Source organism: Bombus bifarius, unplaced genomic scaffold, assembly GCF_011952205.1.
Source record: "Bombus bifarius isolate JDL3187 unplaced genomic scaffold, Bbif_JDL3187 scf7180000008165, whole genome shotgun sequence".
Classification (NCBI taxonomy): Eukaryota; Metazoa; Arthropoda; class Insecta; order Hymenoptera; family Apidae; genus Bombus; species Bombus bifarius.
The window spans coordinates 354,921-380,206 of NW_022884487.1; the positions used below are offsets into that span (position 1 = coordinate 354,921).

Below are 25,286 nucleotides of genomic sequence, written 5' to 3' on the forward strand. Positions count from 1 at the left end.
TATTAAGCTGTTATACCTCTTCTTATAAATAATATTGTTAGTTATAAACAAATACAGTTTCTTCATAAATAAAATTATAGTTTTTTAAGAAACTTACAAAGAATGATACGGATTTCGTAATTTATTTTGTAATACATTTAATCAATTATATATATCTGAAAAATAATAAGGACAATTTTAGACAAAATATCATAAAAGTCATAATTTATATTTAGTCGCAACTGTTTTTGCAAGAAATGTATCCGTAATACTGAGCTATAAGAATATTTATTTTATATCCTAAATTTTTAGTTAATACCTTCATAGCTTCATATAGATGGATAATGTGTACTTAGGTAAAAATGTTTATGAAAGAATGAAATGACGTGTACGTTATTTTAAACATATAATATATTCATTTGTATGCTTGTACATATCTCGCATTCTTTTATACAACAAAATATCTATGACAACAGTACAGTAGAGAACGGTATACAATATATAGTTGTATCAATAATTCATTCATAAATATGAGATGCAAGACAGCCTCGTTCTCTTAAGACATAACATTATCGGGTCGTGATTGCATAAAATACATATAAGTATGTACTCATCTTGATTATTCTGATGTCCAGTCTTTCGGTAGAACTTTTGCATCGGTTTACTCCGCGTCTAGTGGATTCGATTTTTTTTTTATTATTTATTAAATCGTTCTTAAACTCGAAAAACAAATATATATTGTTATTATTCGATATAATCCTTAACACCACGGTAAAGAATGGTTTTTTTTTCTAATACTGTTAGACCTTTGTAATTAGTGATAAAAAGAAGAAAGTAATCGATAAAATAATAATAATCGTGCGTGACTTTCATGACAGTTACACTTACGATTAGATGTAAATCTATATTTTTTGTAAAGGAACATGACGATCTGTGCGATTTTCGCTCTTAAACGAAAGCGAGAGAACTGCGTATTACTTCTTAAACAAGTACTTTCGGCTATAATACGAATGTTGTAAAGTAGGCCAATCGGTTCGTGCTCCCTTCGTACTGAAAATGGCGAACCGACGAACCGGCGAACCGAACGCTTTCGCAAATATCGTGGAGCGACTTCGTCCGTTTAAATCTTTAACAAGAGAGAATATCCGTTAGTGAAAAAATATGCTATTTACATGTAAGGTATCTAGTTGTGCGTCGATTCATTAATTCGCCGTTGGAGTGTATCAAAATCTACTTAAAGGGATGAACGATCCATGCAGTCGTTTATTTTCATAAATCTTTTTTTTCATAAATCGTTTTTCTAAATGTAAACATGCGTGTACAGTTCCGGCCAGAAAATCCTAATTCGATAAAAGTCGACGATATTTTATACCAAGAAACGTTACTCGTCGGGATTCCAAGTAATTGTACTCTGATTGAAAATATGTAAAAAATGGCATGAACCTCGAAAAAAATGCTATTCCTTTCTTTTCTCTTGTTCGCGGGGGGATTCGAATTGCAAGCATCGTCGGCAGTTTTTTTTTATTGATAGATTAAGGATAGAGAGATCAATCGTGTCCTATGTGCTCTAACTAATTATAGTGAAATAACTAATTATATTGTGAATGTCTCTTTGTTAGATAACGAGTGCTTTGATTGTTTAACGAGAGTGATGAGAACACGTAAAATTGAATATTCGTGAGATCTGGTCGACCATTGGATACGGGCAGTGGAAGATAAGAGACGCATAGAAAATAGCTCTCGTGGAGTAAAATCCAAACGTATACAGAGTGTCTCGAGTTCTTTTCTGATTGGGCTAAAAATTTGTTTTGCGTTGAACTTAGTTCTTTCTGTACTATACATATTATACATATAACACCACCGCACCGAAATATCCTCGGTACTTTCTGATTTTTTTTTTCATCGCGTTCTGTACAGTTATCTAGATTTTGGTGTTTTAACCTTCAAATGCTAAATCGATTTTTCATTTATTAGAAATAGTGGCAAACGAAATCGTTCTTTCTGTTTTAAATATTTCCCTGTTATATATTGTTTTATATTTTATGTTTATTGTCGATAGAGAATTAGAAGAACGTAGGAAGTGATGTAAGTACACGACGAATGTATACCTAACGTTTAACAGTGGTTAATTTCAATTCAATCTCATTAGCATTTCAAGATTACGTATCATACCAAAATCACACGAATATTTCTTTTTCTTCTTCTTTTTTTCTTTTTTGTAAAGGCCAGCAGTTAACTTTGGCATTAACATATTTTGTATGCATCTAGATACCTTTTCTTTTAAATATATCCGATCACACAGAGCACACAATTCTCTTACGCTAATATGTACATACCATACAAAGCATCACAAGATTACATACATAAATTTATATACTTTTTCATAATAAAATATCCGATTCTCTATTATGCTACTTCACATGGAGAATGATCAGCTCCACGCGAGACATATCCCGCGCATCCAGTGTTCTGCGGTAATAATAAATACACGACACACACGGTACATCAATTTTTCGCGATTATTTCCGAGGGACGATACAATCCTCGTAATATGTTCTTTCTCTCGAGGCCAAATCTTCTCTGTTGGATCGCCGTTCCCACGAAACTAGAATTCTGTTTGACGAAAGATTTGGCCGAATTAATCTGTCGAACACTTCTCCAATATTGATATGCTACTTATATTAACTGACTGTCCGTAACAATCGTTTCGGGCATTTTCTGTAATTACTTGATTAGTACTAACCCAATTTAACGTTGTTCCTTGATTTTCTTTTTTATGTATTTACAGCGAATCACACTATCCTTTATAAGAGCAGCTGAGTTTCATCGAAAAATGGATTTCTAATGATCGTCATCGATTATATTACATATTATAATGTAATTCGTTAATTTTTTCTTTTTTTACTGACTGTACAATTGACATTTACCGCTACAAAAATTTTGTATCAATAAAATAATCATGTAAATATCTTGTAACTTTATACTTGTATATATACAATAAACGTTAAACGGAATAAAAATCTTACGTACTCTAGCACAGGCCAAAATATTATTCTGTATTACTGATCGTATTTATAGCTACTCTTTCTTTTAATATAGAGCTTAGGGCTGACTCGTGAAATATGTTAAGTAGCGTTTCTCGTCAAATCTTCAGCATTCCGTTGAATTACTGTACTGGATGGATCAGGAATGGGGCTTGGGCATCACGTGGAGATAACTAACTGTCACTCCTTGTAATAAAGTATAGTATTATTTGGGAGACTAAAGTGTCAACGTTAATAGGCGTACGTCGTTAGCCCTTTTCTTCTTCCCGGAAAAATTCGATGGGTTAGCGACTACCCTAGGAACAACGTTGTTCTCTCCTCGCTATAATCTTTCTCTCTCTCTCTCTCTCTCGCTCTCGCTCTCTCTATTTATATATAATAAATCCAATCTGCACGCACTGCGTGTATAATAAATAAATACTTTCGAAAGTGCGTATAAATCGGTGTATAATGTGTTACATATAAACAATTCGGCTTTGTTTCGATTCATCGAAAGATTTCTTCCAACGGACAAAAATCAGATAGTACGAACTTTGGTACGAGTTTAATACTTCTTGGCACTCCTACACGATTGAACTGATATTAGTGCAACTTTACAAGTTACAAAGTACAAACCATTGTGTAATATCATTAATAAACTCTCTTGTATCATATTAAGAAATTTGATAATAAAAGAAATGAAATGTTAAGAGTGAATTTTACGAATCATTTCCTATTTGACGAATAAATTGTAAAATTGTGGAATAATTTAGAATGTAGAGTCTAGAATGTAAATTGTCAAATGACTAATATTATTAGTTGGTAAATTATTGTGCAAGAGGCCTCGCAACTCGACAAAGTATCGGTCGATCCTTCGTCCGTTGAAGGATCATTGATTTTTAACCGATGAGAAGAATCTTTTGATGGGTACGACGGAAATGGGTCATTTTTGATCTGCGAATTATTATGTATATACCTAACTAAGTGGTAAATAAACGGTTACCTTTTGGATAGTAACAAACGTCTTACTTTTTTCTTAGACTATATCGTGTCACACGAAGATATCATGTATCGATGAGCACCATGAAAAACGTAAGTATTATTACGAAATGTATGGATGATAATTTCGCGTCATTCGTGTCCCATTCCCGATAAACAAAGGGTTAACTTGTGTGACTGTCCAAATAATTTATGAGCCATCGATCAACGACATCTGCATTCTGTTTTACCCAATGTATATTGAACTTGATTGTTTCTAGGCTTTGTTCTAACGCTCCCCGACCACTTCCGACATCCACTTCCTTAAAGAATTCCGAAACCTAAGACGAAACGTCAAAAATACTTATTACAGGCTCGTATGGAAAGGATTATTAATTAAATATGGAATTTTTGAAAGTTTCAGCAATTGAATCGCCCTGAATATCGTACAAAAATATACGTGATCTTGCTTATTTTTATAGAATATACTTTAGGTACAGAATTACAGAAAGAAGAAGCCAGGATAATTTTATCCTTTATTAGAGCTATCGAGTATTTAACGATAAAATTTAAAATGATTCACTTGCAAGTAATACAGTGATAAAATTAAAAATAATTCTTTTACAAGTGTTATTTGGAACATTATTAACAAAGTGTTTCATTATAAAATTGTGTTTAAGAAATGAAACAGTATATTTTTTACTTACCTCGTGGTAGTCGTATTCCGTGAAAAAGTCAGAAATTACAACAGATATAAGACTACCCATGGTCAGCGATCCATTTCCGAATAAAACATGTATCTGAGGCCAGTAAGCTTTGAGATGACGCCATGCAAGGAATTGACCCTCGGGATTGGTAGCGACAGAGGCTATAACAGTTTCAACGTCTTGTGATCTCACCATATCTCGATCTAACGATCGTAAAAGGTAACGTTGTAGCAACCAAGAATCTGTCGTCGCTCCTAACGCTTGCAACATTATTCGTTTCTCGCTTGGTACCTGAGTTTCTTGATAATTTTTCCAACAATGATTCCACTCTTTCTCACCACCAAATTTGATTCCTGTACAAAGAAAAATGTACGATGTAACGAATGATTGAATAAAATTTGATTCTTGTACAAAGAAGAATAAACGCAATGCAATGAATAAATATAATGAATTTATCTTATATAATGAATTTATATGTCGGAGATGAAAGAACACCGGAGCCTTTGGAATTTTGGATAATCCCGCAACATTGTAACCTAGAGTCTACTATAGCTGTAATTGAACAATTGTAGTTATTCAACCCGATTGTAATTGTTCGAGAGTCGTGATAATGAGCTTGGGCTCGAGGCGACAGTCAGTCGCCGAACGTAGTCGCGGTCACGGGATGAACGCTTTGTCTAACAAAGGTATGGAGTAATTCTATAGCTCTCCTTAAAAGAAATATTCGTGGCGACACGCGACAGTAAACATTCCAACGGTTTCTGTCCTGTGGCTCGCCACACGCAGACCCTATTCTTCGAGTAAGATGATTGCCAGATGTCGATGCGTCTCCGCAGTACATGTTCGGCTAGCTCGAGGGCCCGTTATAAATCTTAAGGTTTAGTTAACTAAAGTCCTTCAAACAGACAAACAGTCTTTGTCCCAACTACGGGAAGATAGGGGAGACATATTTTTCAACGAGCGGCGTCTCCCACTAGCAACTTTCCCTCGAGGGCGGCTAGCATCTTTTTCTAACCACCGATATGGAGATTGACCAATTAGCAACGCCAATTTCCCTTACTTTCTGAACGAAGGCTTTTCTCGACGAATCCGATGATCTCGTGTCCTTAGACACACCCCATTATAGTTTTCCTCTGTGGCATGATCGAGACGGGAAAGACATTCTTTCTCGCGATCTCATTGATGAAAGAAGTAACTCTTTACGACCAGTGAATATTACGCGTCCGACTTAGATTTTGTGAGTACGTTCATCTATCATCCCGTCGACCGCGGATTCGTTATTGAACCTAGGATCATTGTCATTAGTTTCTCGAGCACCTAACTACCGCGGTTACTTGTCCGGTTCTATAATAATCGTATTTGCACTAGTCAATGTCTTCTCCATTGCATAACGACAACGTGTAACCCAAACGAAGATTCGTTTCACGCCCCTAACCCTAATTCTAATGTAAACCCGACATATATATAATCTGAATATCAGTGAATCTGCAAATAAATAAATGAATCTACGAATGAACGTGGTGAACATATTGAATGTATGATAAAAATAATATTGTATCACCTGCAACGTATACGACGTCTCGTATATTTGGGGCAATTCGTTTGCCTTTTAACATCCAGTCTTCGAAAAGGTTTTTTGCTGGTTTTACAACATCGTCCAATTTTACTGATACAGCTGATTGAAGCACTGCAATTCTTAATAACCTGTGGAAAAGAAACGTAGCCAATTTAAATTTAAGATACTCGATGTACAAAAATTGTACAATTATCCTAATCTTCCTAATCTTAGAAACTTTGTCAGTTATAAAAATGACTTGTTGGTGTTCTAAAGTTAACAAAATTTCATATTTACTTTTTCAAATGTGATCCCTCGTCTGCCCAACCGACGTATTTGATAACTGGAGTTAACAAAAGCTTCAAGAATGTGATATATCTTTTATATCCGGGACTTTCGCTTAATCTATCTTTCCAAGAATGTAAATATCCCAGTGCAGTAGTCCATGGCACATAATCTCTCTCATTCAAAAGATAAAGAGATAATTCAAGAGGTACGGTAGCGTTCAACTCGCCTGTTTCGGAAAGCGTAAACGCATCGTCAATAAGATTAGCACGGTCCGCTGGACTAAACTTGGTGTGATTATTCAATAATGTAGTGATGATTGATGACCACATCTCTTCCGGGTAAGATACACGGTAAAATCCACTTTGATTCACATTGCATTTTATGTATTCCACGTCGGCAGGTATTTCGAACGTTACTGAAAATATGTAGTAATTTTGCATGAGGTCGAAGATATGGTTCAATTTATTATCAGATAACAAGTTCACTCGTATCAAGAAATGCATTTTCCATGCATGAATTTGGATTATATTATATTACCTTTTAATTTAAAAAATGCACGAATGAAACTCACGTTATTCGAAAAATGAGATCTACGAAACGAATGAAATTGCCAGCTAATAATTCATAAAGCCCAATAATTGCAAAGCTATTCGAAAACCATATAAAATTATACGCAATTGATTTTTCTTAATTTTTTGTACTTTAGGATTCATTTATGATCCATCTTGATTTCCCAACTTAATTTTTCAATTAGATAAAAAACACAGTCAACGAAGGTCATTTTATTTTTATCAAAAATCATAGTTGTCAATGTGTTCCTCTTCTTTTCTATCTAACATCGGTGGAAAAGGTAGGATCAAAAATCAATAAATCTCCTATGTAGGAATTGTAATAAATTGAAAAAAAGATCAATTGGAAATAATTTTATATCGCCTTTGAACGGACTCCTTTAACGATTTCTCGCTTAATGCTGTTAAACATCTCTAAAAAAAAAAGGTTCGTTATAATTGTCCTATGTGTTACCATCGGTTAAATTCATCCATATGTTGTGAAGCTTGCGCGGTTCTTTGTCTGTGTAGTAGCTCAACGGGACATACCACTTGTAGTCAAAGGGCGATTTTGATTCTTGCAGTTCTGTATCATTTTCTTTTGGCGAAATTAGAAATCTCTTCTGAGTTGCTGTGATGGTATTCCCATTACGTGTGATCGTAATCAGAGGAAAACCCATTTGTTGGGTCCATGTATCCATAATAGCCTGCCGACACATTGTATTTCATGGAACACCAGAAATTATAAGTTTTTAAAATTAATCTTTCAAACTTATACCTACTTTTACGTCAAAAGTATTATTTGTATGTTTTGTAAAGACCGCCCAGAGGTCGTTCGTGTCCGCATTTCCATACGCGTGCGAATTCAGATATTCGTTCAATCCACTTTTCAGAACATCCTCGCACAGAAACCCCTCAAGCATATTGAGTATGGAGGCGCCCTTACTATAACTGATATCATCGAATATAGCTTCGATTTCATTTGGATCTTTAACCGGCACGCTTATGGGATGGCTGCTTGCCAAAGCATCGAGATCAAGCGCTGGTTGAGTTTTGTCTAAAATAAACTGATCCATCATGCTCCACTCAGGTGAGATATGATTCACTCCTTTGTATTCGAAGAAACTGGCCGCTCCTTCGTTTAACCATAAATCGTTCCACCATTTCATAGTGACGAGATTACCAAACCATTGATGAGCTAATTCATGAGCGACAACTATAGCGACCCACTCGTGAGCATTGGTTGATGTCTCTTGTGGATCATAAAGTATTGATGTTTCTCGGTACGTGATTAGGCCCCAGTTTTCCATTGCACCAGCGGCAAAGTCAGGAATAGCTATTAAGTCTATGAGAAATTAATAAAATTTATATGTTAAAAACTGATATAGGATATATAAGGTGTTTCAAGTATTTTCAGTCATATTTTGTCAGTATATCCTATGAATAGAAATAAGAAAAGAATGTTATAATATTAAAATAGAAATGTTATTAGATGAAAGCTGTACTTTAAAATATAACGGAGTTTCTTAGCTTAATTGCAAGACATTGTTTTCTTATTCATAGTCATACAGTGTACTAGAAATGTCTGTTCAGAAAAACCTGGTACACCATGAATAAGAAACTTTCTGTTTCACCAATGAAATTATTATCGAGTGTATTTACAATTACTTTTATATTCTGATTTGATTACGTACCTTGTTTAGGCAATGGATAATGTACTCCGAAAAAAGATTCAAAGTAATCCATTGTACGAGCAGCTGTAGTTACCGCATATTTTGCCTGTGGAAGCATCGTCTCTGCTGCATAAACACTCACGGAAATATTCCTTTTAGTCAATTCGGAGACTCGTTTGAAGTCACAAACCACGAAAGCTACCAGGTACGTCGACATTTCTACAGATTCTTGAAAATCATCGCGAAGCTGAAAATTTTTGCAATAAATGTTGTTATTTACGTACATATAGTACAATTATAATAACATAAATTATAGACTGTACTATATAGTATTCGTTTTTCTTCCAGTATTTTGTGTACTATACATTTTAACTAAGAAGCTTTGTAAAATTATAGTACGTTTAGCAACGTACAACAATGTTTTGTAAATCAGATATGTAAAACAAGAAATAACAATAATGATATATGGTTTCAAATATTTCATGAGGAAGAAACAAAGGAAAATATTTGGCCAATAATGATATATCATGATATAACATTAATTTCATAAAATAATTTAACAAGAACATAACTTCACTAGTTTCGTACTCACCAGTCCGGTGCCCATGTAAAATCCAGCATCCTCGGTGTTTATCACAGGCATATTGCATAGCGCGATATGAAATCTGTCCCTAAATATCGAAACCTTAAATTTAGCCTTAAATTGTGGCTCGTCAAAGCATGGGAATGCCGAGCGTGCATACGTAGGTTCGAAATGAGTCGTGGCGAGGTACCTATAGTCGAAAAAATAATTCAGTTACGATCTCGTTCAAAATGAAGATACGCCTTGAGCAATTTCCCAAACAGAAAATTATTACAGTTTCAGAGTGACCTCTTTTCTCCTTCTGGGGTGACATAGCTGCTAAGATAAAATCCTTCGAGTTCACTCGTCAGTTTCGAGATAAACCTCAAGTGTACTGTGTAATTCCCTCTCTTCCGAAATTTACTCTCTTCCAGTTCTAAATACAACTGTTGATGTTTCGGATATTCCAGTAACTTTGCAATTTTTAATCTGTGGCCTTTACGGTCCTGAATCATCTAAAAACCAGTTTTTAGCAATTAGAAAGTAGATAGAACATGATACTGATGTATGTACAGTGGCTCATAATAACGTATGTTAATGAAATTTACATAAATATACATAATATATTAATAAAATATGTCTGTAAGTGTACGAATACTTCGAGCCACTGTACACGCATATTATTTTAAATACTCACTTTCTCATTTATTGTCAAATTTTTACTATGGAAGACGATATAGTTGGTCTCTTTATCGACATAGAATTCGATTGTGACCTGTCCTGCAAATGGAAATTAAAAATTATTTTTTTCTTCGTTCTTAAATATTTTAGAGCAGAGCATTACGGAAACATTACTTTTTTACTTCAGAAATTAATTTCTTAATTTTAAAGATACTGTAAGATTTCTGTCTTAAATGTCTTTCTACATATTTATAATAAATAGCGTTTTGGAAAAGCTTGATAAATTAAAACAAATTCTTTCGCAATAAAAATGTAATAATCGATATTCTCGAACGTTAGCTAACAACTAATTAACGATATACTACTTACCTTTTACATCTAAGGTGGTAAGATTTGGATGGATAGTGATATTGTACCTAGTAGGATGCACAAACGTAGGTAGCCTCACGTTATTCCAAGGAAACACCTGTAACAATTCCATTCAATTAAATTATTTTTAGACCGTTAGTTGAGCGAGCTACTGCAATTGCATACATTTTTTATCTTCGATGCTAAAGATATACTATTTATGTAACTGCTAGTAAAATATGAATGATCAACAATAAAATTGATCAAATAACCAGCAATTCTAGATTATGATACTTTAGACTCTAGGGTATGGAAATTTATAGTACTATAGACGTCTTGCAATTGATTTCCCGCCAAGACGTTTTATAGCTCGTTCACAGTAAGCTTCAAGCAAAGGCTCAGGCACAAGCATTGAAATGTGACATACAAAAGAACACACTTTGCATACACATATACGTACATGACATACCTATATATTTTGCATTTCTATACGTCCTAATTTTTTCTTTTTACGTACCGCGGCATAGAAAGGTTTCAGGTCAGATAGATTTTTCTCTTTATGTTCCAAGAGTAATATCTTAAACAACTGTGTTTTGTATTAAAAACTGCATCATTTTTGTAATGAAAACTAGTAATTGTTATTTTCTTATTTTATAATATACAGAATGTAATATATGATTCTTCAAATTTTTGTGGAAGATTAAAATGAATACTACGACTTGTATCTATACAAAAACATGAAATTAAAATTCTTTAATGTACTTATTACGATATAATCCTTTAAATATTCTAATATTTTATACATAATTAAATATCTTAATAATTTAATATATAATTAAATATATTTTTATAAAAATTTAATGTAATATATTTGAAATCATATGGCATGTATGAATAACATTGACGAATCTACATTATTCATTGTACCATTTGAGAACTTGAATACATACGGTCGTTATTACTTGTACATTATGTCTAGAATATGTGTTACGAAGTATATGTTTTGTTCCACTTCGATCGTATAACCAGCAGAGCAAACACAAATAACCATACCTCTCCATTAGTTGCAAGAGGCTCGCTACTTTTTTCATCGTCTTCGATTTCCAGATTGGGTGGCTTCTCTCCAGCACAAGGGCAGTCTATTAAAAAACGAAAAGGAGAAACCAATAACAAGCATCGAGTAATACAGAAACAAAATTGAAATGTTATTTACATTAAGGGAACGTTACATTACCATTTTGTGGTCCCGCGAAGGCAATGATGAGTGATATGGAGAAAAGGATCGCAAAAACAACGGTAGCTACGCAGAGAGCCCTTTTTTGAGAACACACAATTCCATTGTGCTCATAAATACTACGTTTGTGCAATCCTGTGTTACTGTCTCCTGGAACAAAGAGTCTCCTGAAGAATGATCAAGTGTCCATACGCTCCCTATTCTAAAGCACGAGAAACGCGTTGAATTTGTTTTGGCAACATTACGTATGTTGTCTATAACATCGAATGAAATATATATATATATCAAGAGGTACGAATATTATTGAACATTGAAAAAGTAGGTGAAACGTATAAGTTCCCAAACGTGAAATGTCCACTAACGTGAGAAACAAGTTTCCTGTCCTCGGTTACACACTTGACCTAGATTTTTGACTGCCGAGCGACAGTCCACAGTGACGTTAATGCAGTTACTCCAACAAAATACGTGAAATGCTGTGTATATATCTTATCATCGAATGACAGCTCTATAACATCCAATCAATTTAAATTCAATTTGGATGGATTGGTAAGAATGGCGCCATTACAATATAGTACGCTGAATACGCATAATTTTAAGAGACGTATGCTTAAAGCTTCCTTCAACGCAAGCGAAGTATAAAGTAAACAAAAGTTAATATCAACGTATATAGAATTCTGAGACAATTTTGCTCGAAAAATTCACGTCATTTGAATAAAGTGGCTTGTTCTATACGATACATGTTGCAACATATTGTATGGTTCTGTGTCAGACAGATGTGTTTACGCACTTTGCAAGTGGTTCTATTTGTTGTCACAGGTAGGATGATAATTAGTTAATCGGTCGACAAGAAGATACATATACATAAACGCGTGAGGCTAGCCGGGTTGCGTGTTTTAATTTGAAAGATCAGAAGCTTGTCTCTTATTGATCGCACGCACGTGCTTCTCGTATAGTCTATTCGTAGCCCGGAGGGTCGTAAGTGGGCCATCTGGTCGAACGATTTCAAAGGAAAAGGAGAGAACCGCGTGTGAAGAAAAGAGAGGGAAAAAGAAGCAAAGGAAAAGAAGGACGAGGAAATGAAGGGAAACCGTGAAAAGGAAGGGAGGTCAAGGGGCAAACAGAGCTGTCAGAAGTGGTAGGAGCTGCCCCTGGTATGAGATTGCAACGGGAACGAAACTAGAGCCTGAGCTTCACTCGAGAAAATCCACAAAAATTCTCGAATGCCTGTTCTGACGTGTCTCACCTGTCAGAAAGGCAACGTCATCCACATCTTGTTCGCTCATCGTGAACCGATTTGGCGGCGGTCTCCGACGAACGATTTCTTTTACCTGACCGTCGTTCGTAGCATATAAGATTTTGATCAAGGGCTCTCTCTGTTCAGCCAGAATTCGGGCGGTCGTACTCGTAGCTTGCCTGCTTCGCCTAGTAGTTACTTTCGTTGATACACCGTCGGTTCGAGTGTCAAGGTCAAGGAATCACCGAGGAAGACTGGCAGATTTACCTACTGGTTCACTGGGGGCTTGCGGTTACTTTAGGCTCAACCTTCTTTCCTTGTTCTCGTTCCGTTTTTCTTTTCCTTTTTCTTTCTTAATCGTTTGTCGTGCGTCTAGTTCAAAGCTTAATCGGCAGAGTTAATTGCTCGAGTAGATCGACTCGAAATTCCTGAAGTAGCAAGCACGGGCACGAGCACGAGCACGAGTTGAAGAAGCACGGGCACGGGCACGGGTACGAAGACGAGGAACTTCACAAACGCAATCATGAACACGACCGTGAGCAGAGGCACGTACACGAGCACGATTACGAGCACGAGCACGAGTACAAACAGAAGCCCGAGTAGAAGCGCGACCAACGAGGTCCCGAGGACCCGCGACAACGTGACGCTTACGAAGTCACCGAACAGCTCGACAACGTCGGCGAGTCTATAACGCGCAACGTGCCTTGACATTTCATTGGTATTAAAACGTGAATATAGCGACTGCGGAGTTAGACAGAAATGGCGACTTTCCAAACCCCTTGGTGGCGGATCGCTTTACGGGGGTGAATTTGCAGCTCTCGCCACGCCGCACCTCGCTTCGCCTAGAGTTGCAGCGGGGGTGGTTGGTTGCTTTTACTGTGGCGCCATCCGTGACCCACCCTTCACAGTGATTCCTACCCTACTTGCCATTTTACTTCCACGCTTGGGTTGGTAAGAAGATTCTCTACCATTTTTGGTATTTCCCTCTGCTTTCCTTTAAGGTTTCAATACTCCGCGACTCGTATTTTAGCACTAAACATTTTCGCGAAATTATGTTATTTCATTCATTTCGTTGTTAAAATATCCCTGTTAAAATCATCATTTTGTTGTACGTATGTTACGTTAATGTTAGGAATATTAACTATGCAATTATAGACAAAAAGAAAAAATTTAATTCTTTGCGAAGTATTGTATTTCTTTTCTATAATCGTACACTTAACATTTGTACTCTTAACGATGAACGAATAACATTCTACTATTGCGCATATATTCTATTGACGCATTATTTAGCGACGAAACGACTTAAATGATATAATTTTATGAATATTCTTTGTTTGAAAATTAATTTATACGATATTAACGAAAATATTCATAGGTAATAAATTCTTGTGTAGAAAATGGATTTTCATTTTAGTTCGCTACTAACACGATTACTTTACAAAGCTATTGAACGGTATATGAAGTATTGGCATTTTAAACATTCGATACGAGAACTCTCGTTTTTGCATACGATAGAAAGACCGACAGTGCACACAACCGCCATGCATATTCAATATGTGTTTTGCATTGTCATCGTTCTAGACCTAATAAAATAAGTTTTATCTTAATCGTTATATTATAGTTTGCATCGAGCGTGCTATGTCGTTTAATAATATTAAGATTTAGAACGTAATAAGACACTACAATTTATTTTACTTTAAGTATTTTAGAATTCTAAAATTAATCATTTCTATAAATCTAAGATAATGAAATTAATTAATATGGAAAAAATTTCGTATAAGTATATGTATAATGCGATTAAAGTTTTACTTGAAGAAACGTATATTTCATATACACACCATTCGTATATTTACACGTAGTAAGTATTTTTTGTCTTCTATCCATTCTAATTATCTGTATTATTCCGAGCACGTTTATATTCCCGATAGCATTGACATGAATTCCACAGAGACACTAAACATGATGTCTGTGTTACTTTATTTATGGCTATGATTTTAGAAATATCTTCAGCAAAAGTCAAATTAGAAAGAATCCTTCATAAATTTGTTGTTAAATAATTATATGTATATAATATTATAATTATATACAGAATTTCTGTTTAATCAATAATTAAGTAATTCTTTAGGCAAAACCAAATAAGAAGCGAAGACTGAAATATTTTTACGTTACAATGATTAATTAGTCGAGTCCCCTAATAATGCTAATGAAATCTCAAAATGTTTCGCACAGTATATACAATATATTCATAAAACGTGTCTACAGATATCTAGATTCCATACGATCGTTATAACAGAGTTCGTCTAGTAAGCTATTCGAGTTGGAACGATGGAAGCTGACATTATCAAGAAATGAACGCGAAATCAGCATAAGAATATACGAGAAAAAAATTGGAACACGTCAATGCAATGCAAGCACGGAATAAAATCCTGTCCTTGCATTAGCGATTATGGAGCTATCGAGGACCTCTTAGAAGTTTTCAGTTCATAGTATGAATGAGGGTACTCGAACCGTCCGGATTGTCGAAGTTCAATATCCTTGACGGACAAAGTCTCCGCTGAATGCTGGCAATGGCATTCAAACTAGAGAAAGGGGCAACATTTCCGTTTCTTGTCTGGCTTTTGACCTGCGAATGAAGTTTTAGGGATACGGGGAACGGTTCTTGTGTGAAACAGATCGATATCGCTACAACATTTGTTGCCAATTCTGAGAAATCGGTGTGTATATAAAAATAAATTATTTGGAATCTATAGCTGAATATAAAAAACAAAGCTAGCTGACCGATTCATCAACGCCAAGCCCACACCGTTGTACGTGGAAACGTGAAATTTGGATAGTATACTTCTTTTTAGACGTTGCGATAAGGTCGAATTTTTGGAAATACAAACCCTGAAGGGGTAGAAAGGAGGTCAAATTTTTTTTTTAAAGGACACTCATATTTCACGAATTGCTAATATTGCAGACGCGAAATTCAACATTTCGAGCTCCTCATTAAAAATAAATAAACGTATTTGAGCATATTTCAAAATTCAACCACGTTAGGGGTGAAAAGGGGAGTAAGTTGTTTTCTCAAAGGGTAACCGTAATCCTATATTCGCTAAAGCTGGAAATTTGAGGCTCGGCAAATGAACTGCTCGTTAAAAATGAACACGCTCGTGTCTCGTGGTCTTTCGAAATTCAACTCCTAAAGGGATGAAAAAGGGGCAAATCGATTTTTCAAAGGATGGGCGAATCTCTAAATCCACTAAAGTTGTGTTAAATGTGAAATTCAGAGAATAGATTCCTCAAGAAAGTCCACGTGTGGTAATTTGTTAAAATTCAATGTTAAAAGGTATAAAAATAATATTCGCTTAAAATCTTGTCGTTTAAAAAGGAATTTGTCATAAATCTAATAGTTCATTGTTAAATTGTAGATTTTTACGTATTTGTGATAAAAAGGGTATAAAAATGTACGGATTATGTAAATGTATAAACATGTATAAGATATCTGTATGAAATATTTTTTCAAAATTCATAATAATATATATTTACAGGTAGCAAAGACTGTTATCATAATCGAATTTGTTCAACTTCAACGTTTTTAAACATTGCGTGCGTTTGAAAGATTTTGCCTCCTGATTTAAAATTAATCTTTGAATCAATAATTTGATTATTACGTAATAATAGTAACCGTGGTTAATTATACGTTAAACTGTATTATTCTTTATCGTGGTTTTTAGATATACATAAAAAACCACAGTTATATATATGTAGACATGGGTTAGATTAGGTTTGCGTTCAATATGTAACGAATTATAAGGTCAATTAAGCAAGGTGTGTTATGGGACGATAAAAGGAGTATTTTATATAATATACACATGCTCAATCTTATGTTCTTTTTTTAAAATAAAGGTTTAAAGGTACGGGCCTTTAACACCTGCCAACAAATAATTTTCTATCTTTTAGATAATAATGTTTCTACCGAATTGTTTCTACAGAATTTCTATAAAAATTTAGATTGTGCAATGCATGATATGACAACTATCAATGTTATTTCGATTTCGTATTTAATTTTGGTCAGTATCTCATAACATCAGCTACAATATCTTTGTGAATGCGTCAAATAATCATATTACATTTTACAGTAATGTTAATACTTTAAACCTAAATTATCTAATTATTTAGAATGTCATATAGGAAGGAATGTAATATTTATATTGCAATGTAATTGAATTAACATGTATCTTAAATAATCTTTAATAAATAATATATAAACAATAATAAAGACCTCTTTAACGTATTCTTAAATCTTTATGTTAATACTTCAATTAATTTGAAAGACACAATTCAAAGGAAATGATCAATCTTTTCTCATTTCTGATTACTTTCTATAAAATGTTTCCGGTAACAAGTCATTGCTCGTCGCAAAGATGTGCCGCTGATAAAGTGTTAATTGCAGAACACTATTGCATTTTTATCTTCATTGAATAAAAAAAAGATTATTTTGATATAACTACATACATCGCCTATATAAAAAAAATATCTGGCCACGAACTAATACCAAATTCACGGTCTCTACGGTGCTCCTGAATCTTTTACAACATTGCGCTACTTGTAGGCTCACTCGTAGCTTTAACTCGTGAGGAAATGTATATTTCTAAGTTTCAAATGTACGAGACTCATCAATATTAGAATGATTTGTATCAAAAGCTGGGTAACTTTTTAAGGCGGAAACAAACCTACATAAATACGTTAAAATAAAACAGGTCACAAGTTCAAAAGTTCAGACATCTATAAACGCTGTGATTCTATCGATATTGATCAGATTTGGAAACGGTGTTCACTAGAATAGTACATAAACTCGACCAACTTAAATATATTTTCATGGTTACTAGTTACTACTTGATTGTAAAAATTATTCTTGGATCATAATCGGATTGTTTTCATATAAAGAATCATCACTTTACACGATAATAAAGTTTTATATATACGATAAAGATCTTTAGATTCTTATCAGGTACACAAACTTTATGAAACATAAACGTTTAATAAAATAGCAATTCTGAATCTTTCCTGATTAAAGCCGTTTTTCATTTTGTGTTAAAACAACTTGATAAACACTTTGATCATAATCTATTATAGGTGTTGCATTTTTAACGATGGCAATTATTATTGTTACAAGTCAGAATTTTGTCGATCCATGAAAAGATTGTATCTAAAGAATATAAGGTCATGAATAATAGTGATATGTGCTTTGAAACCAGTAATTACGCTTAATACATATGCTTTTCAAGCTTTGTGCAAAATAAAACACACACACCGTGACCGTATTTCAAACGTAAAAAAATGTACGTTTTGTGTTAATTTAAATTTTTTAAAATCCATTCCAAGCTAACTTCTATACATCATGATAAGAAAGTATAGAGAAAATCAATCTCTAGTTCTAATTGTTAAACACATTTGGATGGAAATATAAGTTTTCAAATTATGAAAAGAAATTGCATATTCAGCGCAGATTCGTTGCGTATAAAACTTGTTTTTTTCCGCAACAGAACCGCCAAGGGAACAATTTTATTTACTACGGTTGTAGAATACCGCTGAGACCATTTTTGTTTCCCCAGTGTTAATGAAATTTCAGGTTAAGAGTCCGTACGAGGTTGGCAGTAAGTTAACTCATTAAAGGGAGTAGTAAACGTGCTTTCTCGGTGCAAGTGGATTTTTACTCACCTGAATTTATCGGCACCTCGGTGGTGGTGTTAGCGGTTCCGTTTTGCCCGGGACTTCGCGAACTCGAGGTTCTACCTAAAGGCTCCATCCGGATCGCCTCGCTGCTTTCTCGCGTTGAAGTTCCCCCTGGCATTTTGCTTTTCTCCCTCTGCCTGCCTTTTTATCCAGTAAGCTCGCACTGTGTGCAGTTTCAAGCGGAAGATGCACGCTTCCTTGGCTCCCTATTTCTCGTGACTCGATGCGAATTACATTCTTCAACGTTGATGCTTTTAGAGAACGATGCACTTTTGTATTTCTCTTTTGCATTCGTGTCAACGGATCGAGGAATTTTCATGCGAACTATGTAACTCTCATTCGTTCGACGCTTTACTCTAAACATTCGTCACTTCTTTTTCACGATGCATTTGCTCGATCTATATTTAACACGAGTCGATAGTTTTCGTAACGTATTTTTATTATTTTATCTATTCGTCGTGTGCAGACGGATGTCACTCAAGGCGAAGAATTTGCTATACATTGGTCCCCGACACAAAGCGTTGGAAAATGTCATCGAGAAAAAGATTTGTAGCTGTTACAAAACGATAGTTTCGCGTATAAATTTCGTACAAATATTCGTGGTTTATAAAAGGAGTAGTCTATTGATCGTTTTAGTTAAATTTGAACCCTTAGTCGGGCAGTGCACGTGGATCTAGTCAATGATTGTTTTTACACTAATTACTTTCGTAGCTATTGGATGATATTGTATTATAGTTCTACGTGTCTTTCTATTTTAATGATAAAGTTCACTAGTTTTTGTAAAACTGTATGCGTGATATAAAGCTGCACTATATGTGTGCGAAGGCTGGTCATATTTTAAACAAATACAACAAGCAGTCATTAAAATTGCAAATTAAAAGAGATTATTATATTAAATATACGTATTAACTTTGTAAACAGTTAACTGGCTGGTTTTCGTTTGATTGCTTGCTAACGATGGATTAATAATTTCCTTGTAAAGTTGTGCAATATTTCCTTAGTATATCGCTAGACATGGTATCTGAAACAAAGTACGAAACATATATACAATATTTTTATACGTTGTATTTTAAATTATTTTTATAAATTATTCTCATCCTTCTTTCGAAGATATTCTCTAAATATATACAACATGTTGTTCGTAAACCTATACATTGTTAACTACTAATATACGCATAATATGAATATAATTAATAAGTAATATTAAGTGTAACAATATCATAATCAATTTTGGCAGATATTTCTTATTCAAAGTGTCTAAACTGTCGAAAACATTGTTTTTTAAAAAATAATCATCGTTTTATATAATATATAAAATATAATATATCTTCATATTGTATCCTTGAAGAACATACTTTATTATCTCTACATAATCCAAGATTCGACCTAAGACATTATTATTAATTTATACACGCGTCTTAAGAGTTTAAGAATCGATTAAATTTTTATAATGCACCATATATTATATGTTCGTTTTATATAGATAATAGGCCAGCGTTGTTTGGTTATTATTGACTTAATCAGGCTTATAATTATAATACATGGCCGATATAATAGGTCAGTGCGATCGTACGTTTCACACTCAACGCATATTTTATAAAGTTATTTTTATAGCCACAACAAAGCTGCCAATTATATGCATCAGTGTCTTTGCTGTTTTTCACCTCCTCTTGTTTAGGTGTTCGTTGAGGTGTATTTAAAAAAAAAATATATATATATACGGCGGGAAATTGTTCATACAACAGACACTGGATTGTCCTGTAGAACTTTCATTTTAAACGAAGGTTTTACCCGAGACGTTGTAATTAGAGTTGTCGAGGATAAGAGGACCGCTAGAATCACGAACGACACTTTCTTTCCATTTCGGTAGCAGGTAATTATGCATTTACCGAGTTGGGTGCTAATTCATCTCCATTATCGTTGTCTCTCGTTTACACGTACGAATTGTTTCTCTTTCAATTCAGACACGCTACGTGCCTCTCAATTTCATTAATTATATAATTACACATGTCCTACTCTAGTCAAGGTAAGTGAGTATTGTTGAAAATATCATCGATATTAGGATGTAAGTGAAAGTTAAATGATTCAGTGATAAATGTTACATATAGAGATCCATGATTTAATCGGTATAATACAAGTTTGTACTTGGTAAATTTGAAGATGATCTTTTTTATGCACTAATGAAATTGCAAGAAAATCAAGCATAATAGTATGAAATTTATTTAATACAGATTATTTAGTATTTCCTAATTATTCTGTTAAGAGATACACACATATATATATATTTATAATCTTTTAATAAAAAGGAATCAATTTAATCATGGCTACAGGATTCACATCCATGAAAAATTAAATTCATTATATTAGAAATTCCTTATTGATTTCCCGTAATCTCGATGAACAGATTACGAAGTCTTTATACACGCTGATCCCTCATGAGTATTAATTTCCTGGTAAACTCTTTCCCTTAAAGTTCCTCACGAATTCCAGCCACGTCTCTTCCTTCTTTTATCTTACATCTATATATACATTTACTAATTTTTTAATGTAACAATTTATATCTTATCAGATACACAGCTGGTGCAAAAATTAAAATGTTTTCAAAGCGTAAATAAAGTCGATCATATTTGATGGATTACTCGCAATTTAGAAACTCTTTTACTTATTTGTCCCAATTAGAAAGGAAATAACAACTGAAGGTTCAAAAATTCAAGTATGCTTTTAAAGTTATCTTAACATTGCTGTTTTATAGACATCATCATTTTTCTTCGAGTTAAAGCAATTGGTCGACATATGTACTTACATTAGTTATCGAATATTTAAAGAACTTTAATGAGGAAACACAAGGGAATTTTTACGTACAGTGGAAATTCGTCTTTTGTTTTGTTAGCTTATACAGAATCGAAACAATTATGCGTTATCGTTCGTAGTTATAGAACTTTCATACATATAAGTCTGACTATTTCTGCAGTCAGCTTCGTTTGCAAATAACTTAATAACACTTTATATGCACAACCTTACGTAATAAGTGATATGCATGTGCAAGCTACTGAAGGTTACGCGAAAATTGTCTGTAATTTCAGAATATTTTCTACATTGAAACAGAGTTTATTTCTACGACAGTAGATGGATTATTTTCTTAAAACCAAACGTGTTATGCAAGATGCATGAATTATAAATATCTATATCAGATTTAGATACTCTTAGCTATTATGTCTCCTTAAGTTTATTTAGTAGAAATAGAATTAGCAAATTTCTTGGTGAATTGCCACAGTTAAGTGAAAAAGCAAAGAATAATTATTTGTTTTCAGTAATAACTCAGTCATAACTGAGTCATAAATTATGATAATACTAAGAAATCTTGTTTTACACGTAGATTTTTATAGATTGAAATTTATAGACACCATTTTTATCAAGTAACACAATGATCACAACAGTAATGCAAGTATGTAAAAATCGATTACGAGTTGATTAACAAATGTGAATTTCTAATGTGAACACATTTAATACGATTAGTATCATACGAACAACAGAAGCTTTGTAGAACGTCCGAGGAGTCTCTCAGGTTTTTCTAGTTTTTTCTATAATTCTGAGAAACTAGCGTACGAAACGAACTAGTCGGCGTGTTCTCTTATTCAGCGAGTGAATTTTCAACAGAGAGAGAAACAGTATGCAACTTTTTGTTTCATCCTACTTCCGTCTGCTACACAGGTAACAGCATTCGTGTGCGCGTCTAATACACGGACGCGGTACCTCGTGATAGAACGTTGACCCTGCCCATTTTCGCGGTCGAGAAATCCCTCCAAACAAACGAAGCTAATATAACATACAAAGACCTCTCTGTGACTCCCCACTATCCTTAACGTCTCTCAATTATTCGGTGCTCAGTCTAACCAAAAACCAAACCGAATAACGATAACACAAAACGCTGGAAATATTCAATCTCAAAGAATTACACGACGAAGGTACACCGAGGTTGAAAGGACCTTAAGATCTAAATAAAGTATGAAATGTGCAGGACTAACCTTCTGCAGGCGAGAGAAAACGCGAACACCGAGGAGAAGGATTTCCCTCGTCGAGGAAGAAATCCAGCTGGTCGATTCCATGGGGAACCGATCAATATTCTCGAGATTCGTCGATTTCGTTTTCTCGATACCAGTGGCGTATGTGAACACGATGAACCGGCACCTCACCGTGAGACTATCGAAACATTGTACCGGAAGGGTATATTTACGTACGCGGCGGGTCGAGCGGTTCGAGCGAGAAGAAAAAGGCGCGGCGTGTCTGTGCTCGATTCGGCACCAGTTCTCAACTGCACGAGCCACGATTGCATCGCCGAATGATTTAAGCTTCGCACAGGCTGTATGGTAGAGACGGGGCTTCTTTCGTTACGAGAACAGCCACCATCGTCACATGTATGCAGTCGAACGGTGAGAATGGCACTGAAGGGAGTTTGAGAGTCGAGCGTGGCTAAATTTCCGGACGCAGGGAGGCGCGGCGGTCAGGATCAGCCACAGGTTGCGCCCGTCTCGTTCACGCAGGCCGGGCATCTTGGCTGATCGCAAAGCGGGGAGGACACCCTCTCTGGCGAAGCGACAGAAAGAGAAATCGATTAACTTAACATCCAGTAGTATACGTTCTTTCTCGACGTCCGCGGCTCGTGCGTTACGATTTCGATCGCTTTCCGACTAGACTTTCGTGCTAACGTATTGTACGATAGTCGCTCGATATATGCACGTACGTACAGTACATAGGAATGAGACCGGGAATCTTCGTCACGGTTTTATGTTCCTTGCCAGTTTGAATTTTAAATAATTCCGATTCGATCGATCGAGTGGAGATTCTGAAAATATACGTGAAAGTATTTGAACACTTGGCATAGAAAAGTTTGGGTCATGACGAATAGGATGCAGATCTGCTGCTCTCTTGTTCACCAGTTTCGAAGCCAGTGAATTTCTTATTTTGTGCAATCGTAAAAGGAATTGTTGAATAATTTCGAGTGGTTGGATTACATCCGTTGGGCAATTTACACATCGGGTTGAATATCGTTTTTATCGAACAAAGTCAATGCGTAATGTTGGGAAGAAATTTGAACGGAATGTAGAAATGCGAATTTGAAATTGTCTAAATAGCGAGAGAGAAAGAAAGAAAGAAAGGAAGGAAGGAAGGAAGGAACATATAGAGGGTGTCTCAGGTAAATGGGATCACTTAAATATCTGCCTTATTTACAATTGTGGAAAGAATTTTTTCTTAAGATGATTTTTCCACGAGATTTCATTTATATTTTTAAATCGAATTCTATATATCTTTATCCATCAATCGATAGGTTTCTTTAATACACTATATGAAAGTATTAAGCAGCAGTTCTCGTGTAATAATAACAAAGGCAAATAATTTTTATGAATCGTTTTAGACTACCTATTTGCTATATGTGATTAAATCTTTTGAAAATATAAATATAGTCTTGAAATAGAAATGTAATTTTTGTTATTTCCATTTTTCTTATTGTTTATCAACTTTCTAAACAGCCATGATTAATAATATTTTGAACTGACGTGCACGATAATTAAAAAGCTAATTAATCGATTAATCATTCTCAGACAAAGTACGCTTTGTTACAAACTTCTCCAGAGATTGAACCTCAAATTTCTAGTTGATTATTTGTTTATAATATTCTTTTAAACAATATAAATTCAATTCATTTGCCAGAAAAAGTAAATTATTCTTCTAAACGTTAAAACTTTTCAATTTTTCATGCTTTCACTTCGAATCGTTTCGTTTTTCGTTCAATCTCAGCGTAAACTGTCTAACTTTAAGGAAATTTCGCAACTTTTGCATTCTAATGACTGTGACAAATGCTATGCTGCACGCAAACAATGAATTACTGAACTGAATTACGTTTGTGCTTCAAAATTATCTATTTATATTACAATAAGATCTAGTTCCATACAACCATTAGTTAATCTAAAATAAATTTATAAAAATCACTTGCTTTTATTGTTGTTACACGAAAATCTGCTCTTAAACTATTTATGTTTGAAAATGTTTAGTGTAAAAAATATTTTAACATTAATTTTGTGGAATTTGCCCTATGAGAGACAAAGAAAGACGCAAAGTTATACTCTGGTGTACTTCATATACAACATTTGATGAGATCAAAATTGAAATATCTTTTAAACTATGCATTTTTCGATATAAGTACCCTAATACTCTTGTGCAGAGAATAAAAAATCTCATCCACCGCTGTAAAAAAAATATATATGCACCTTAGAAAAGATCGATGACCTTGAAATGTCATTAAAAAATGATCTTGAGAAAATATTCTTTCCACCGTTATATATGACCCTTAAAACAGTTTAACTTTGTTCCGAGAAAATATTTCGTACAATTATAAATAAGGCAGTTATTTAAGTGATCTCATTTAGCTGATGATAAGATACCCGGTACAATGACAAATCTAAGGTATCTGCGTGCAACGATAGATGGTATTTTCCCTGGCTTCAAAATGCAAGCACATTACAAATAAAGCGAGTTCGAAAATTAATGAAATTTTAATCTTCTTTTTGTAAGAGAACGGTTGAGTTGCAATACATGGTTTCTTTGAGACCTTTCGTCCTCATGGACAACAGAGTACGATGCAATAAAAGAAATTCGACCTTGAATTTCAAGGACAAGATGATTAGAGTCACGCGGTCGCGACACGTAATTTCCTCGAACACCGCACTGTTTCGTCAGATTAATAGAAAAAACGACTTTTT

The 25,286-nt window shown here is 34.4% G+C and overlaps 1 protein-coding gene across 5 annotated transcripts; it reads right to left on the minus strand.

The window, feature by feature from the left end:
- Nucleotides 1-372: 372 nt before the first annotated feature.
- Nucleotides 373-22,983, minus strand: LOC117208934 (endoplasmic reticulum aminopeptidase 2-like). 5 transcript variants are annotated; one of them, XM_033450466.1, is made up of 15 exons: nucleotides 22,554-22,983; nucleotides 18,514-19,549; nucleotides 11,577-11,723; nucleotides 11,396-11,481; nucleotides 10,364-10,460; nucleotides 10,011-10,093; nucleotides 9,623-9,828; nucleotides 9,344-9,524; nucleotides 8,773-8,998; nucleotides 7,861-8,423; nucleotides 7,554-7,785; nucleotides 6,540-6,945; nucleotides 6,249-6,391; nucleotides 4,688-5,040; nucleotides 4,166-4,321 (listed from the first exon to the last, which is right to left on the minus strand). In XM_033450466.1, exons 2-15 carry the CDS (start codon nucleotides 18,644-18,646, stop codon nucleotides 4,166-4,168), a joined length of 3,012 nt encoding a protein of 1,003 aa, XP_033306357.1. In that variant the 5' UTR covers nucleotides 18,647-19,549; nucleotides 22,554-22,983. The 5 variants fall into 5 exon arrangements, with proteins under 5 accessions (XP_033306356.1, XP_033306357.1, XP_033306355.1 ...); XM_033450464.1 differs by having other exon boundaries at nucleotides 11,577-11,726; XM_033450465.1 differs by lacking the exon at nucleotides 22,554-22,983 and having other exon boundaries at nucleotides 373-4,321; nucleotides 11,577-11,726; nucleotides 18,514-18,646.
- Between the last annotated feature and the right edge of the window lie 2,303 nt (nucleotides 22,984-25,286).

Coding starts and splice junctions, on each gene's coding strand:
- LOC117208934 (XM_033450465.1), bottom strand. CDS start 18,646: ATGCCAGGGGGAACTTCAACGCGAGAAAGCAGCGAGGCGATCCGGATG. Junction 11,727..18,513: donor CGAGGTGCCGATAAATTCAG/GTGAGTAAAAAT, acceptor TCTTTGTTCCAG/GAGACAGTAACACAGGATTG. Junction 11,482..11,576: donor CTTCGCGGGACCACAAAATG/GTAATGTAACGT, acceptor GTTTTTTAATAG/ACTGCCCTTGTGCTGGAGAG.